Genomic DNA, 15,220 nt, shown 5'->3' with positions numbered 1-15,220 from the left:
GCCATCCTTGGTGCTTTGGAATCCTGGCCACGACGATGGTGACGACAGTATGATGATGGTCTATTCCTCTGAGAGCTCCGCTGAAGAAACCCGCCTAGTTCATTCATGTCCCCAGAGGATATTAGTGCTACTCTGGCGCCTCTAGCCAGCGACCCTCTCATGCCGGCTACATCTCCAGATCTACAGACTCGTGCACCCTAGCAACGACAGTCGAGCACTTGTCCGCGACGTCGGGGAAACGGTCGCTTCCAGCAGCGGAGAACGCAACGCCCCAGCACCAAGGGATCAGCGTCAGCCAGCCGCAAAAGTTATCCAAGTGCAGCTTCCCGACTTGCCCGTCCAAAGGGCTCTTTATTCGAAGCTGTGACTTGCGAAAGCACTACCAGCAGCATTTCCGTCGCTTCTACTGCTGAACCGAAGTCTGCCCTATGTCTGAGGGTGGTAGCGGCGAAGGGGTCAGGGGCAGAGACGGGGAAGCGGGTTTCGCCTCCAAAAAGGATAGTCTCAGGCATGAGCTGAGTCATAACCCGTCCATCTTGTGCAACATTTGCGGTAGGCGGTTTAGTCGACTGGATAACCTATGGGATTATATTAGACGATTTCAAGGAGGCGTAAATGCTATTTCATGTAATTAGAAATAGAGAAGCAATTGTATCTAAAAAGAAATGTGCTTGAATGACTAGGAGAATATAACAGTACCACAGCCCTGCAGTGTGCAGTTTGGGCACAGGTAATTGCGAGCAAATTACCACCGAAGGGCCATACGTTGCTGCTTGGATTTTTTCGCAGGTATTGTAAGTATTTGTGGTCTGTAAAATAACCTCAATGCGCTTTTCGTCTATGAGTGCAATGTATTGGCTCGTCGCTTAGCCCGCGTGCGGTTCTGTTCTAGCGAATTTGCACTGTACACCACTCTGGTTTGAGTTCTATATGAGAAGCCTGTTATTATAGGCGAAATACTAAATACATTTTAAATGTTTAATTCCACGTCGGCCTTTCATTCAGACAGACGGAGGAGCTGGAACTGAGCACCATCTGGTTTTCGCGCGGCTTGACGAGTCTGTAAGTCGCTACTGCGCCGTATAGAGCAAACACGACGGCAGCAACAACCGAATACGCAACTATCTGTGCCATTGGTGCACGACTGACTCTAAATCCAATGCCGCCGTTGATAATACCAACAATGATCAGCGCTCGGCCGTACCAAATGTGACAGTAGCTGACCCAGCTCCGCCGCTGGTACTTGACATAGTTTCGGTGGTGCATCCAGCCTAGTGCCACTTGGACGAGCATCATTGCACAGACAATTGTTCCAAGCTGGACATGGGGCTCATTGAACCACTATAAGAGTCATGTTAATCAGCTGTTGAGTAAAGTTGACGAATGGGATGCCTTACCATCCCAAACCGATCACTGGCAATCTTGCCCACGGCGAATCCAGCGCACATGGCTAAGAACATGGTGACTTGCCAGCCTGCATGAAGTATCCATCTGCCCATCAAAGGCATCAAGAGCCCTCCAAGTGGATACCCGATGATGAATACCATCAACATGAGGATGGCGTGCGAGTAGACGAGAATGTTTTTACTTCTGCCACCACCATACACTGCACTGTCGCCTGAACCAGACGCTGGTGTAGCACTAGAATTCGTGCCGAGAGTGTTGTTTCCTGAATCAATCGTAGCTTTTGCAAGGTCGATAGAGAACTGGTCCGTACCGTCGTGCATACCAATGTTGGCCCTAACATCCGCAGCGCCAAGGGCTCCGCCTGTCTTCCAGGCGCCTATCCACGAATCCGAGCCCGTGAGGTCGACACCAGCGCAAGCACCACAGTTGATGCTGGCAGTCATCTTGCCGTTTGCTACTCCGGACCCCGTCGTTAACCACGTTGTTGCAAGTCTCAATTGGAGGCCCAATCGGCAACGCGGCGCCACCGTTTCCTATTGTAGTGCGATTTGCATCTAGAACGACGATGGGACATGTAGTTTGCTTCCCAGGGTGGCACAGGTAAGCTTTTTAGCGCCTTTAGCTTCTTCTAGACAAAAAGTAATTAATTATGAGCCCCGTAAGTATGTATAGTCTGCCTTGCAATGTGAAATAGCTACAAACAACACATGGACGAATCTGTCCCTAGCTGACAGAGGCGCCGAAGCCACATTCCACGTTTCAGCCATGGCGTATAGAATCGAGGGACTACGTCAGCTCGGGCGTCAATCAAAAGCCTTCTTAGTTTTCTCTTGATATGAAAAAAAGTCATGTCTTCGGAGAACTTCCGAGGCGTCTTTCGCCCTGGTCGACCCATGTGTTTCATATTTCTCAACACCTGCTATCCAGTCCAGCGGTTTTAATAGTGCAGACGGTTTAGCAGACTATTAGTGCGAACCGCGGTTTGCACTATTAGTGCGCACACTAATAGTCCGGTTTGGGTTTTCTACGGTAGACCGGCGGTCTGGTTCGTCTTCGCCAGACTGACCGACGGTTCGGTACGCTGAGCTCACTAAATGTCGTGCTGCTAAGGTCGCGCGACGCACGCGCGACAATGACGCGTAGAAAGCACAACCGGCCGCCAAAAGAGCAACTAAATTGCTTTGCGGAGAGCATCTCATTTTCGTCCGAGAAAGCAGATAAGACAAGAGGAAGCGATATTTCACCTGAAAATTTCCTGCTCATGTCACGCAATGTCTTCGACATCCGTAATGGCAGAGCCCACTAGCACTGGTAGCACTTCAGGCTACTTGGACGAGCATGACCCGCAGGCAGCTACTCCCTGTTCTGCAACATCGGCCGGTACGGTCCTGAGCGCTCTCCGACAAAAGATCTTCCCCATTCGGCTGCATTGTCGGCTAGCAGATGGTAAGACAGTCTCCGGGGCATGGGTGGGTTCCAATAGCTCGCGGGTCGCAGTGCCAGCCTTGCTTTGAGAAGAAGCAAGCCAAAGGCTAGGAAGGGGCAAGTAAAGAACGGCGCATACATGAAAGGGTTTCAACGTTTTTAGTGGTTGAGACTATTAGTGTAGCCGCGGTTTGCGGTTCGGTTCGGTTTGACCATTCGCCAGAAACTGATCGTGCGGTTCGTTGGGAGCAAGTGAACCGGCGGTTCGGTTTGATCCAATTTGTGGGACCGTTAAGGCGGTTCGATGGATTTTCTCGAACCGGTTACACTATTAAAAGCGCTGATCCGGTCTACGGAAAGAGAAAGGCGGCGAAATAGAAACGGGGATGAATAGAACGGATGGGGATTAGTATTTGCTCGACACGGTGACCACGTGAATGCCAGGATCTTCTAATCCACGGGCTTGATCCGAGGGATAGTGTACTTCTGACTCAGAGTCCTTGCCGCCCTTGATTTTTAAGGCAGACTAGTTATACCCAAATGGCATCGGAAAGTCTAGACCTTCGAAGGCAAGACTCGCCTCTGACCAGTCTATTTTGGCTGGGAGTGGGTGAGAATGCGCTGTAACAAGCCCTAAAGTCCCAGACTTTACAGTGGTTTGCCCCCCTGCAAGTCGCGGTAGGCACAGCAATGGTCTCCCCGCTAACCAGCGGGCAAAGCCAGTCACTAACGAGGTGCCAGTGAGGCAGCGGCCGCAGGCGACAAGGCGCGCAAATGGGGATGAGGGATGGGGGGAAGTAGCGATTGAGCCCTCCAGGTCCAGGTTGCGTTATGTCTACAGCGTCTGTCTTCCAGCAAGACAATGCATAGCACCGGGAGCTGATTAAACATCGTCTTCATGACCTCCATTGACCCTGGGAATACGTCAAGATCAAATTTGCCAGCAATATTGGACTAGCACACTAGTTATTGTGAAAGCCCATCAGGCTAACTACACCAGCTAGACATATATGATAACTGGTCACATGCTAAGACTAGTTATTAGGAAACCTTTCCATTTTCCTGCCCTGGCCCCGAGGTCCATTATCATGTCATTGCAAGCATCGGCGAACCGGGACAAACTCAACAAGAAGTGGACACAGATCGCGACAGATCACGTGATGAGTCCGTAAACCCATCGCCAATGGAAAAGTTTACTGGCGTCCACTGCGCCGTAACGAGCAAAAAGCAGCAAGCCATTCTCCTCCCAGCGCTGTAGTCGAAAATCTTGGCGACCAACATCTTTTCTTTTCCCGGTTGACTCTATTGATATACTTTCTTTTCTAATTTGTGCATGTTCTTCAATTTCACATACTCCTTCGCCGCTTGCCCTCTCCCTTGCCTATCCTGGGGCTTGATCGTGGTTTACTGGGAACGCCTTCTGTCAGCAGCACTCGACGCTCTAGAGCTGCCACTTTCAGCTAAAACTCACGTCACCTCGTACTCATTTGTTTCTTGATTCTACTTCTGCGATTTATCTACTTGTTGGATCTGGAACATTCCCTTGGCATGCAACTATGGTCGTGAAACCACATCATGGCAGCAGCAAGCTGCATTTAGGTGAACTCATCAACGAGGCCATTTCTTCCATTGCACCATTTTCGGGTTTGATTTTGACCGTCACTTGCTGCATCATTGCCGCGATCCGCATTTACATTCTCGACCTCCTCATCCCGAAACTGTACTCTCGTAACACCCTCCGCGGCTTGACAGGCACCCAAATACGCAGCCTCACAAACCACCATGTCGCAGCCGGCACCAAAATCCTTCTCATCGTCCTCTGCGGTTATCCGCTCCTGGCTATCACAGGTGCTGGCAAAACACCACATACTCCATACGCACCAGACTCGACCGTCACCCTCGGGGATATGATGATTGTCTCGTCGCAATTATTTACCGGCATGTACATCTTCGAGTTGTTTTATCGCGACAAGGTCTCCATCATCAGCTGCGCTCACCACATCGGCGCCATCGTAATTGCTCAGTCTGCAATCGCGATGAGCATCAAGTTCAACCACGAGAAAGATGCTGTTTACGAGTTCATATTGTGCTTTATCTGGGGTGAGTGGGAGGCAGTTGGGTCCACCATAGGACAGAAGCCCTTATGGTAACAATTTTGCAGGTGCATTCGACGTGGTCGCGGAGCTTTGCCCCCATTTGGCCATGATTTACTATCGAGTTCACGTCAGTGACCATCAGCCGAAGAGTGGGCAAGAAAACATGGTTCTCAATTCGCGCCAGCAAAGTATGAGTTGGTACATTTTACCAGGGATCCCACGAAGAATTGCACGCATGCTCTTCGTCTACCTCATGCCACCATTACAGCGTCTGAATCGTGCAAATATCTGGGCGTTCATATGGATACGAGGCTTCGGTGGGACTACCACCGAGAACAGATGGAGGCAAAAGCCACAAAGCGGCTCTCGGCCCTGTCAGCACTAGCATCGTCAACTTGGGGCACCGGATTACTCAATCTCCGACAGGTATACAGGGCTATGATCATTCCCCAGATGCTCTACGGATGCTCTGCATGGCATGTCCCAGGGAAGGGACGTAGAAGCAGAGGTAGCGACATGATGGTGACCATACAGAGAATTCAGAAACGGGCGGCCCAAATCATCACCGGGGCATTCCGAACAGTGGCGGCTGCCGCGGTGGACGTTGAGGCGCACCTTTTACCAGTACAGCAACAACTTGAGCAGACGACGCTGGGAAGTGCACTACGCATCAAGACAACTCCACTGTATAATGACATGGTGTCAACGGAACATCTAGCACGCAGTGCGCAGAGTCCCCTCGATTGCCTTTTGGGTATACTGGAGCAAAAACACGATATACGTTTAAATCGCCTAGAAAAACGCCAGGCACATGTGGTCCCCCCATGGTGGGTTCCACCAAACGTATACATCAATGCGTCCGCCGAGGGAGCAATCAAGGAACATGATGTCACAGAACCAGGGACAATATGCATCTACACCGATGGAAGCGGTATCAACGGCCATGTTGGCGCCGCAGCGATTGCACCCGCACTCCAGGCCAGTGGCGTTCTCGCAAAACGGACAGCATACATGGGCGCAGCGACTACCTCGACAGTATACGCCGCCGAGCTTCGAGGACTGGTTCTCGCCCTTGAGATGCTGGCAGATGTGGACATGGCAGCAAGCATATGTTGTAACTGCGCAGTTTTTACTGATAACCAAGCCGCAATCCAGGCGTTATACAACCCTAAGATTCCGTCCGGACAATATATATTGGTCGAGGCCGTACGAGCACTCGACAAGCTCAGGAGTCGCGGTTGGGATGTGCAATTCCGATGGGTCCCGGCACATATCGGTATCACGGGGAATGAAGCCGCGGATCGAGCAGCCAAGGAAGCTGCTGGCTTCAACGCGACCACCAAGAGGCACGAGCCACCATCGCAAGAGCCGGACTCTCTGCGCATCCTCATCGCAACCACGAAGTCCACTGTTCGCAAGACAATGAAATACGAATGGGATACGGCCTGGCAAACAGCTAAACACGGCAGAGAACTCTTCAACCTCGGGGTACGTCCAGGCAAGGACGTCCTCAACACACATGCAGACGCACACAGGGCCATCAGCTCGGTAATCACCCAAATGCGGACAGGGAAGATCGGCTTACGCGCATATCTATATGCCATTAAAAAGGCTGACACTGACAAGTGCCAGTGTGGCCAGGGTCGGCAAACCGTACGCCATATCCTGCTCGAATGCAGGAACTGGGTGGAAGAACGACACAAGATGTGGGCAGGCAAGCAACCATGCGCTGACCTCAAACGCATACTCTGTAGCTCGTCAACTGCCGTGCAAGCAGCCAAGATGATAATCCGGACTGGACTCCTTGGACAATTCCAGGCAGTACCATCCACAGTACTTCAATACATAGCGTAGACGAGTGTTTTCGTGTATACAGAAGCTGAGGAGGGCCAGGAAAGGCCTAACAAGTCAGAGATACAGAACAGCCACTGAGGCTATCTGTTAGGTGTAGCTGCTCGGAAGCAGAAGGGAAAGCGATCCGTGGCAGGGATAGCTTAGTATCTGGACGTGATGAGTGGTGTAATCTAGAGATAGTCGAACGCTGCATAGCTGCCTTAGGGCGGCTGGGACAGTCTATGAATTAAAAAAAAAAAAAAAAAAAAAAACGGACGTAATAGTCAAATCAAATCAAAATCAAACTCTAAGAAACAGAGCTACTGTGACTTAGTAAACAAGCCATCGTTACACATCACACAATAGAATTACCCTAAAGAAACAGTCTGGAATACGCTGTTAGAGCACAATCTTCGAATGTATCTTAGTGCAAGGGAAGAGCCTCACTCCGCTGGACCTTTTTTTAAGGTAAGAACGTTCAAGAACAGTGGTTACGTTACCACTAAAGAATCTGCCGGTGCGGGCATAGCCATTTACAGTGCTTCTTTAAGTACATACAAAGCAACCCAACCGCCCGAGAGCCATTTCATGCAATGCATGAGCGAAGTATATTGTCCAGCAGCAGCACCAGACTTAGTCGGCGAGGCCTGGCCCGGCAACGACGACGAGCTCGTCGTTGGTGCACCACCACCGCTGCCAGAAACTGCGGCGGTGGTGCTGCCGCCACCGACCTTGCTCGCGCACCAATTCGTCCCGTCCGCCGAGACGGCAGACCAGAAGCTAGAGCCCACAGACGCGGCACCTAGCGCGTAGCAAGCCGCCTCGGCACTGTCCCATCGCGCCACGTTGGGGTTGCCGTTGCCGTCGTAACAGAGACACTGGGCCTTGGTGTCGCCGTTGCCGTTGACAAAGGCCGCTGATGACGCCGATGCGCAGCTCTGCAGAATATACCAATATGAAAAATGAGCTCGCTACGCTAGTTTGTCAAAAAATCGCTCGCTGTCTTATGCAATGTAGACGGGCACGCGACTGCCCAAGAGTTCACTCTTGGGTAGCTGCTTGTCCAACTTGTTAAAGTCATGGAGCATGAGCCAGCAAATCATCCTAAACACCAACGTGCACCAAATGTCATCATGCGAAGGCGGCTGCGCCGAGAGCGGCATCTGGCTCCTCCCGCGGCGTTCCATCGCCGCAGCGTTCACAGCCACGCCGTTCTCGCCTTGCACTTCCTCGTCGTCGCCTGCATCGCTGGTTACGGCCACGTCGACATCGCTCTCGTCTTCGTCGGTGACGGGCCCGGTGGACAAGCTGTGGCGGCTGGAGCCTGGCGGCGGCGCCAGGCTGGGGCCGCGCGAGATGCTGCGCTCGCCGCCGCGCATGTTCGGCAGGCTCTGCTGGCGCTGCCCTCCGCCCAGACTCGCTCTACGGTCTGCCGAAAAGGCGGCCCGGGGCACGACGCGCGGGCGCACGACTTCAAAATACACGTCCATGAGCAGATTCTGGCGCTCGTCGGGGCTGGCGTCGTCGAAGTCCTCGAAGCGAGGCGGTGGCGTGGTACGCGGGCCGAGTCGTTCGTTGAGTCGTAACTGTTTTGGCGAGGTCGGGGATTGCTCAGTTAGATGAACCTCCGGTGACTGTGTCTCGGCGCGTTCGTCACGCTCGTTGAGCAGTCGCAGAATCTCTTGAATGTGAGAGCGCAGGACATCTTGCACCGCTTCGCGGCGTATGCTCTGGACTGCCGTTTCGCCTTGGTCTTCGGAGCATACAACCACGGGCACGGTAGCGTCTTTGGCGTCTGATGCCTCGGCGCACGTTTCCACTGGGGCCTTTTTCTTTGCAGTCAGGATCTCATCCATATCATCAATGGCCCCATGCAGAACCTTGAGACAAAGCAGCCGCTGAGCACCGTTCTTTTCCCAGTAGAACTTCAAAACATCGTTGACATGGTGGCAAATAGTGTCGACAATAATTTGGTTGCGCGTGGTGTTGGCTTCTCCGTCAAAGTGTGACTTGAACGCTTCCAAAAGCTTGCGCAGCGAGAATGAGCGCTTGTCGAAGACGTATGGCGTTGGATTGGGGATGTACGTAAAGCTGCTGTTGTTGATGTGAAGGTTCTGGCTGAGCATGCCCAAGATTTCAAATGCGAGGGGGAATATGTGCGAGGTGCGATTGCCATCTTCCAGAAAGTAGTTTACTGCATTTGTATTGCATCCAATAACTGTCAGGCTCTCTGCCAGCTCTCGCTCACTGCTCATTTGTAATGAACTCAGATTCTCCGGCATGTCACTCGGTACTTTGACTCGGCTGTGATCAATGGTGTCGCGGTATATCGTGGGCACGTAGCCAAAGGTGAGCTCCTTGATGTAGTCGACAGGAATCACTCGATTTCGCTCAAATGTGCACTGGCCGTGAACCTGCAGCGAAAACACGATTCCCAGGTCGTTTCGTTCGCCAAGAACCAGAAAGCCGTTTCCTTCCGCCCAGTAGCGATCAAGACGTCGGTCAAATTCTTTCCAGTAAATTCCGAGCGCCGCAAGCATCTCGATCAAGTGACACATGGTCGTTATCGCATAGGGTTTTGTCATGGACGGCGGCATGGTATCCCAGCTTTTCCTCTTGCGCTGCAGCGCCACGGTCAGAGTATGGTGCTCGCGGAGCGACGGGGGCGTTCTCGGCAGTCCGTACGTGGGCTCTCGCTCACCGGGAGGGGGGTACTGTAACCTCTGCCATTCGCTCGACTTGGCTTCCATACGCTGAATGGCATGCAGGAGTACGAACCACGACGCCCGCTCACTGTCAGTGTGGACACGCTCCTTGGCCGACATTTCTCGATATCCCTTGCGCGGATCCAGGTCCGACGTGGTCCAGGTATCTTCCAAGCTCTGCGGCGTGCCGTCAAGTAAGTATATCGGGGCGTCGGGGACCGGGCCGCGGTCGTTGTTCGGGGGAGAGACGAAGATGACGGGCGCATCATACTGAACTTCGTATCTCAGCTCTCTCCAAGAGAAGCACCTGGTCTTGGTCCTCGCCCAGCCGCCCATGAACCTTTCGTTGCACCGCGAATAGCCGGCGGCAGAGGCGTAGTATTGCTGGAGGACCTGCATAAACGTTGCCGTCAGCGCGACCATAGAGACGAAGAGGGCCGCAGCGGCCACGATCAATCCTTGGATCGCCATCTTTTCTTTCGCTTCGATTTAGACGGCCGATTCCCGAGCCCTAAGCCCTGGGCTGCTGGTTTGAAGCGGCTAGGGGTTGCCCACAGCGAGAGTAGACTGAGTTGCAGCACCGTTGCGACCGTATCGGTCTGGGGCAGTCGAGGAGTTCCAGCGAGTGCTCGAAATATATGCGGATGCATTCAGTCACAATTGTAACTGCAACGAGTCTCTGTTCATGGCAAAAATCATCCTCCAGAGTGGAAATTGCGAGCGGCTGACCGCAGCTGCGGCTGTAGCTGTGGGGGTTCAAGATGGCCCAGCTGGCTTCCGAGCCATATTCGCTAGTCGGGCTTGGTCAGCCTCACGACCACGGAGTACCTAACGTCAACCACCCACTTCCCGTCACCACCCCAGCTAATTCCATTTTATTTTAGAACGCCCCCATCAGTGCCTGCTTATGCTTTGCAAGCATTATCACTACCATGGACGGCTAGATCAGGTCCTTGGGGATCCTTGCCCAGAAAGTTGCACAAGAAATGGAGGGTGACGACGGCTCGGGTCAGACGCTGGACAAGCAATGCAATGAGCTCAGCAAAATAGTCCTACACAAGACCATTAATCATGCTTGACAGACCCTAGCGCGAGGTCTCCCTGAGTCCTACGATATATATATAAGGTATAGTTATAGTATAATGCTTTAGGAAGGCTTTAGTAAAGAAAAGAAAGATTTATAGAGTGAAAAGCTAGGCCTTAGGTTGCTGTAGAGTAGCTTATGCTCTATGCTAGTAATAATTCGACGATAGATAAGACACTCACTAGAGTTGGTATAAGAGCCTGCATGAGAGTTTAGTACTCGACCCTGGATGGTCCGATGGTGTTTCCCCTGAATTCAGCCAAGCAGTTTATGTGCGCAGCTTTCTCGTGCGAGAGCCTGCGTAAGAGCGTTGTCGCTCGAGTCGGCTGGAGGTTTATAATAAATCCAACTAATTAGAGTCTTGTGGTGTGCGCATTTTTATACGAAAGCCTTCGTAAGAGAGCTTTCGCACTTTAGCCGGGTTTCCGTGAACCTGGCTTACTTTCAGAGCACTCTAAATCTCGAGTGCTCGAGAGTCTAAAAATACGCCCAGAGCACTCCAGATCTCGAGTGCTCTGAAAATCTACAAATACCTTTAGAGCGCTCTATAGCTCGAGTACTCTGAAATCTGAAAATAAATCCAGAGGGGAGCCCGTACACACGGTTTGGTCACGCCAAGGGGGCAAATCCTGAAACGCGGCGACAACACTAAGGATGTTGATGCCTCAGGTTAACATGTGATCTGCAGCGTGGCTAATAAAATGCTGAAACTAATTATGTAGTTTCTGGGCTTTTCTTTCAACGCCATTTCGAAAGCAGTCAAAAGATAGATTACACCTTTGAATTCAGCTAATGGCACAAGCAGGGGTGGTTGCCTTCAACATTGGGGCATTCGTCTCCACGCTATTCTTACTCGAATTCGGAGCCGACAAGTTTATCGCGCACACCTCTATTGTCGCGGCGCGTACTAAAATCTCAGAGGTTGTCATTGGACTCGTCACCGCTGGTGCAGAATGGGAAGAGGTACGTGTTACAGCTTTTACCTTGCGGCTATAACGCTGCTAAGCTGACTAGCTGGCGGTTGTGGTCGGGTCTCTTGCGCAAGGCCGATCGTCCTTAGCGCTGGGTAATGTCGTTGGGGCATCTATATCCAATATCCTAGGCGCCTTTTCTCTTGGGCTTTTGTTCTATGGCCAAGGAGAGGTCGTCGAGTTTGACAGAAGCTCGCGAATCTACTCGCTCTTGGTCCTTGTCCTGACAACCTCAGTAACGCCAATCATCTATCACTCGACAGCTATTACCTGGCTCACGGGAGGCATTCTTCTTATCGCTACATTTGCGGTCTACTTCCTACTCATAGCAGTTGCCATTGGTCGAGGAGTCCTCACAGCCCCAGAAGATTCTGATAGTGATAGCGACGACGACGATAATGAAGCCAATTCGGTGTCAAGTAGGACTGCGTTGCTGAACGATGATACCACCACACGCCAAAGTCAACGCCGACATGGTCTCGGCTACCACGCGCTCTACCTCTTATTCGGATTCCTCGCAATCTGTCTCGCAGGTTATGTCCTATCTCAAGCCGCAACGAACATCACGGATGCGCTAGGCATGTCTGATGTTCTCTTCAGCGTTGTAATCCTTGCCATCGCCACCACTCTGCCTGAGAAATTTATTGCCGTCATGAGTGGCTTCCGAGGGCATCCGGGTATACTTGTCGCAAACTGCGCCGGTAGTAATATATTCCTGTTGTCGCTCTGTTGTGGTATCATCATGGTCGGCACGCGAGGCGACTTGGATAAGGGAACCATGACGATTACAGAGCTGTCGGTTTTATGGCTGTCAACGGTCGCATTTACAGCTACTGTCTGGTTTGGCGGCAGCTATGCCCGCTGGATTGGTGGTGCTATGCTCGGTAGCTACGTTGGGTTTATTATCTTGGAGTTCACCGTGATACACTCAGTCTAGGCTTGCTCGATTGTCTACCAGTACTTACGAGATTATTGACAAATATTAACGCGTAAACGTTGTACTCAACATTGCTCTTTTTTTGTCGAGACGTATAAGATGACTCGCGTGCCCGTCCGCTTCCGCAAGGAACGGATGATTGACAGCCAGTTCCGCTATTAGCAGCCTAAAACGCGAGCGTGCAAGTAGTGCACAAGTTCAAGCTTTACAATAAATTTCTGACGGTCCGAGAGTCAACATCCGAGGCCGTTCTCTGCATTCCTATCTTTTGGCACACCTCTTAGTCGTCTTTGATCAGTGATGGTCCTGGCCATATTTTTTGCGCTCTTCCACACATACATCGAGGATAATTTTATTGTATTTCATGCTGCCGAAGGCTATAAGGTCGAGCGCGGAAGCACGCTGGGGGAGGTCGCGTCACGATGGAAGCATGGCTAACGTTTGGGTCGCCTACCAAGGATCGTGATGGCGGCGCGTCATGAACCTAGCCTTGTGATTGAGCCACGCGACACGCGCCACGCCGCCACGTCATAACAACCTTGAAGTTTAACCCTGCCAGCCTTATCAGCCCTCCAACGCGGGCTCACTGCCTATCTATTATGCACGGCCTCCGTTATTCGCATAATCTATCTGATATTATACGATTCCACTTGGCGTTGATGGTATTAATCTTCCAATCCTTCGTCCTCTCGCTGCTGTTCGCGCTGCTGTATTTCAATTATGTAATCTGTCTTCATTATCGAACTCGATCATGTCGTTAGGACTTATACATACCTCCCTCATCGGAGGGACTTTTGTGATATTAACAGCCCATCCACGCCTGCACAGATGTCTTAACGGCTCGCTGTCGGTCTTCCAGTCGTTGTCGCACGTACCTTCCCGTGCGTCATTTTCGCGATCTTCCACCTGCTGCCCGCTCTGACCGGTTTCCTTGGGATCAGACACGACACTGCTCCTGTCTCTGTAGAATCATGGGGTCCAGCTCAGCAACCTTACGGATACGTTCGACTCTCTCATAGCCCCGAACGGACGTCGGAAGCGGAAGGTTCCGATCACATCATTCTACGAGACTAAGCTTTGTCAGCAACCGTCTAACCTTTTACAGGTGGTTTCACGGGATTCTGCCAAGGTGCACGCCGCGGGAGGGTCAGCGCTGCCTGATGAGATGCTGGCGGCGGTGGCGGCGCGGCTCGACGACGAGGACTCAGATGTGCGAATAACCACGACACAATATACCGCATAAGGCCTCTCATGATATCTCTCTATACAGCCTTACTTGGACGAAGTTACAAAGAACAAACAAGTTGGTACATTGAACAATAAGCAAATGTCGTTGGCCCGTTTCCCGAGCGAATAGCTGAACAAAGGAGATGCGTAGACAGCAAGGTCGATAATGTCTATTGGTGTTTCACCTTTATTTCCGCCATTTTACTTCGACCTGGTTTTATCGCGCAGGGTTCTGGCTGCCTGTGCAAACCCAGCTGTAGGCGTCTCACCTATATAAAGCGAGTAAGCTGTCGCGTCAGTACCCACTATGCTCCTAAGGCTGACAACCGAGAGTTGCGAATGGCGATGCATTCAACCCAATTCGTATCGCTACAACTGGGTATAGTGTACTTTTTCTGATGCGGAGATTAAAGTCAGGCCTTGTGAATTTTACGTTTCGAGTTCTGTATACTAAGAGATGGAAAAGGATGAAATGCGCCCGTGGCTGAAAATGCCGACTCCTGAGAGCGAGATGGCGCTGACCTGCGTGCCTTGTAGTGGCTGCTGCTCGCCTGCCAGACAAGAGTATGAGTCGCGAGGCGGAAATCTTTACCAGGTGGCGGCGCGCGTTCTTGCTGCCGTTCTCCGCAGCTTTACCAGCAAGCATAAACCGCTTTACACTTGTTCATTTATACTCATATTCCTTTTTTTCCCTTTCGCCTGCGGCCGCTAGCAACTTCTCACGCGGCAAATTCCAATCAGTGGTTCAAGAGCCAATTCCCCCTGCACTCAGCTCCCGCTTATCCATCATTTCGCCCACTTATTATTATTTGGTGTTATTTTGGTTCTATTTTTTGCCCTTCTGGCTACCACGTTTCATGCCCGCCTCCTAGTCGTCCACCTTATTCCTAGTACGTGCAACAGCAGTTTCCGTCGACTAATCACCGGCCTCTGGCTCAGCCATTGCCGTGTTCATTAGCAAACCTTCGGCTTGTTCTCTATTGATTCGCTATGGTACAAAGATCCTCGAGCTTACGAATAATAGGTAGGCTTGAGAGCGGAGATCATTAATGAGAACGTCGAGTCCCTCCAGCCACGGCCCAGAGAGTCGCCGGTAACGATAACGGCTGCTGTGATGGAGTGCATCGGATGTGCATAGTCAATTGATTACGTGGCGCCACAAGCACCCAGCTGCGCCTCGCTGTAACATACTACACTGGCATATCGACACCTACTAAAAACGATCGCCAATCGGGATCGGCCCCTTGAGGCTTGGCGATAAAACTAAATTAACTTTTAATCGTTATGTGGCTACCAAGCAGCCATAGCGAGAGAATTCATCGATGCTGCGCTGTGTACCGTACATTACACTTCTCACCATATTGTTAATATTTTGCTAAGTGTAGTAGACCTTCTAGAGGCCCAAGTTTTGTACCCAGATTACAGAGCACGCATCGTACTGAATTTACCGCGGTGGGTGCTTAAAATAATCTCGTACGTATGCTCCTGCCAAGCCTTCGACTAAAAATAAGACAAAACACTGGAGCTGCTTTAGG

The 15,220-nt window shown here is 51.6% G+C and overlaps 5 protein-coding genes across 5 annotated transcripts; 3 read left to right on the top strand and 2 right to left on the bottom strand.

The window, feature by feature from the left end:
• Nucleotides 1–978: 978 nt before the first annotated feature.
• On the bottom strand, nt 979–1,850 carry LMH87_001418 (uncharacterized protein; the record flags this gene model as incomplete). The annotated part of the gene is made up of 2 exons (XM_056192689.1): nt 979–1,341; nt 1,398–1,850. 2 exons carry the CDS (start codon nt 1,848–1,850, stop codon nt 979–981), a joined length of 816 nt encoding a protein of 271 aa, XP_056049800.1.
• Nucleotides 1,851–4,388: 2,538 nt separating this feature from the next.
• On the top strand, nt 4,389–6,782 carry LMH87_001417 (uncharacterized protein; the record flags this gene model as incomplete). Its single annotated transcript, XM_056192688.1, has 4 exons — nt 4,389–4,932; nt 4,994–5,116; nt 5,830–6,416; nt 6,561–6,782. 4 exons carry the CDS (start codon nt 4,389–4,391, stop codon nt 6,780–6,782), a joined length of 1,476 nt encoding a protein of 491 aa, XP_056049799.1.
• Nucleotides 6,783–7,765: 983 nt separating this feature from the next.
• On the bottom strand, nt 7,766–9,937 carry LMH87_001416 (uncharacterized protein; the record flags this gene model as incomplete). The annotated part of the gene is made up of 1 exon (XM_056192687.1): nt 7,766–9,937. One exon carries the CDS (start codon nt 9,935–9,937, stop codon nt 7,766–7,768), a length of 2,172 nt encoding a protein of 723 aa, XP_056049798.1.
• A 1,405-nt stretch (nt 9,938–11,342) lies between these two features.
• Nucleotides 11,343–12,458, top strand: LMH87_001415 (uncharacterized protein; the record flags this gene model as incomplete). The annotated part of the gene is made up of 2 exons (XM_056192686.1): nt 11,343–11,513; nt 11,565–12,458. The coding sequence occupies 2 exons, from the start codon at nt 11,343–11,345 to the stop codon at nt 12,456–12,458; spliced, it is 1,065 nt and encodes a 354-aa protein (XP_056049797.1).
• Nucleotides 12,459–13,117: 659 nt separating this feature from the next.
• Nucleotides 13,118–14,084, top strand: LMH87_001414 (uncharacterized protein; the record flags this gene model as incomplete). The annotated part of the gene is made up of 6 exons (XM_056192685.1): nt 13,118–13,180; nt 13,426–13,503; nt 13,564–13,668; nt 13,729–13,765; nt 13,837–13,967; nt 14,019–14,084. 6 exons carry the CDS (start codon nt 13,118–13,120, stop codon nt 14,082–14,084), a joined length of 480 nt encoding a protein of 159 aa, XP_056049796.1.
• Nucleotides 14,085–15,220: the final 1,136 nt, after the last annotated feature.

This window comes from Akanthomyces muscarius, chromosome 3, assembly GCF_028009165.1.
Source record: "Akanthomyces muscarius strain Ve6 chromosome 3, whole genome shotgun sequence".
In the NCBI taxonomy this organism is placed as follows: Eukaryota; Fungi; Ascomycota; class Sordariomycetes; order Hypocreales; family Cordycipitaceae; genus Akanthomyces; species Akanthomyces muscarius.
This window is presented reverse-complemented; position numbering and strand designations above follow the sequence as displayed.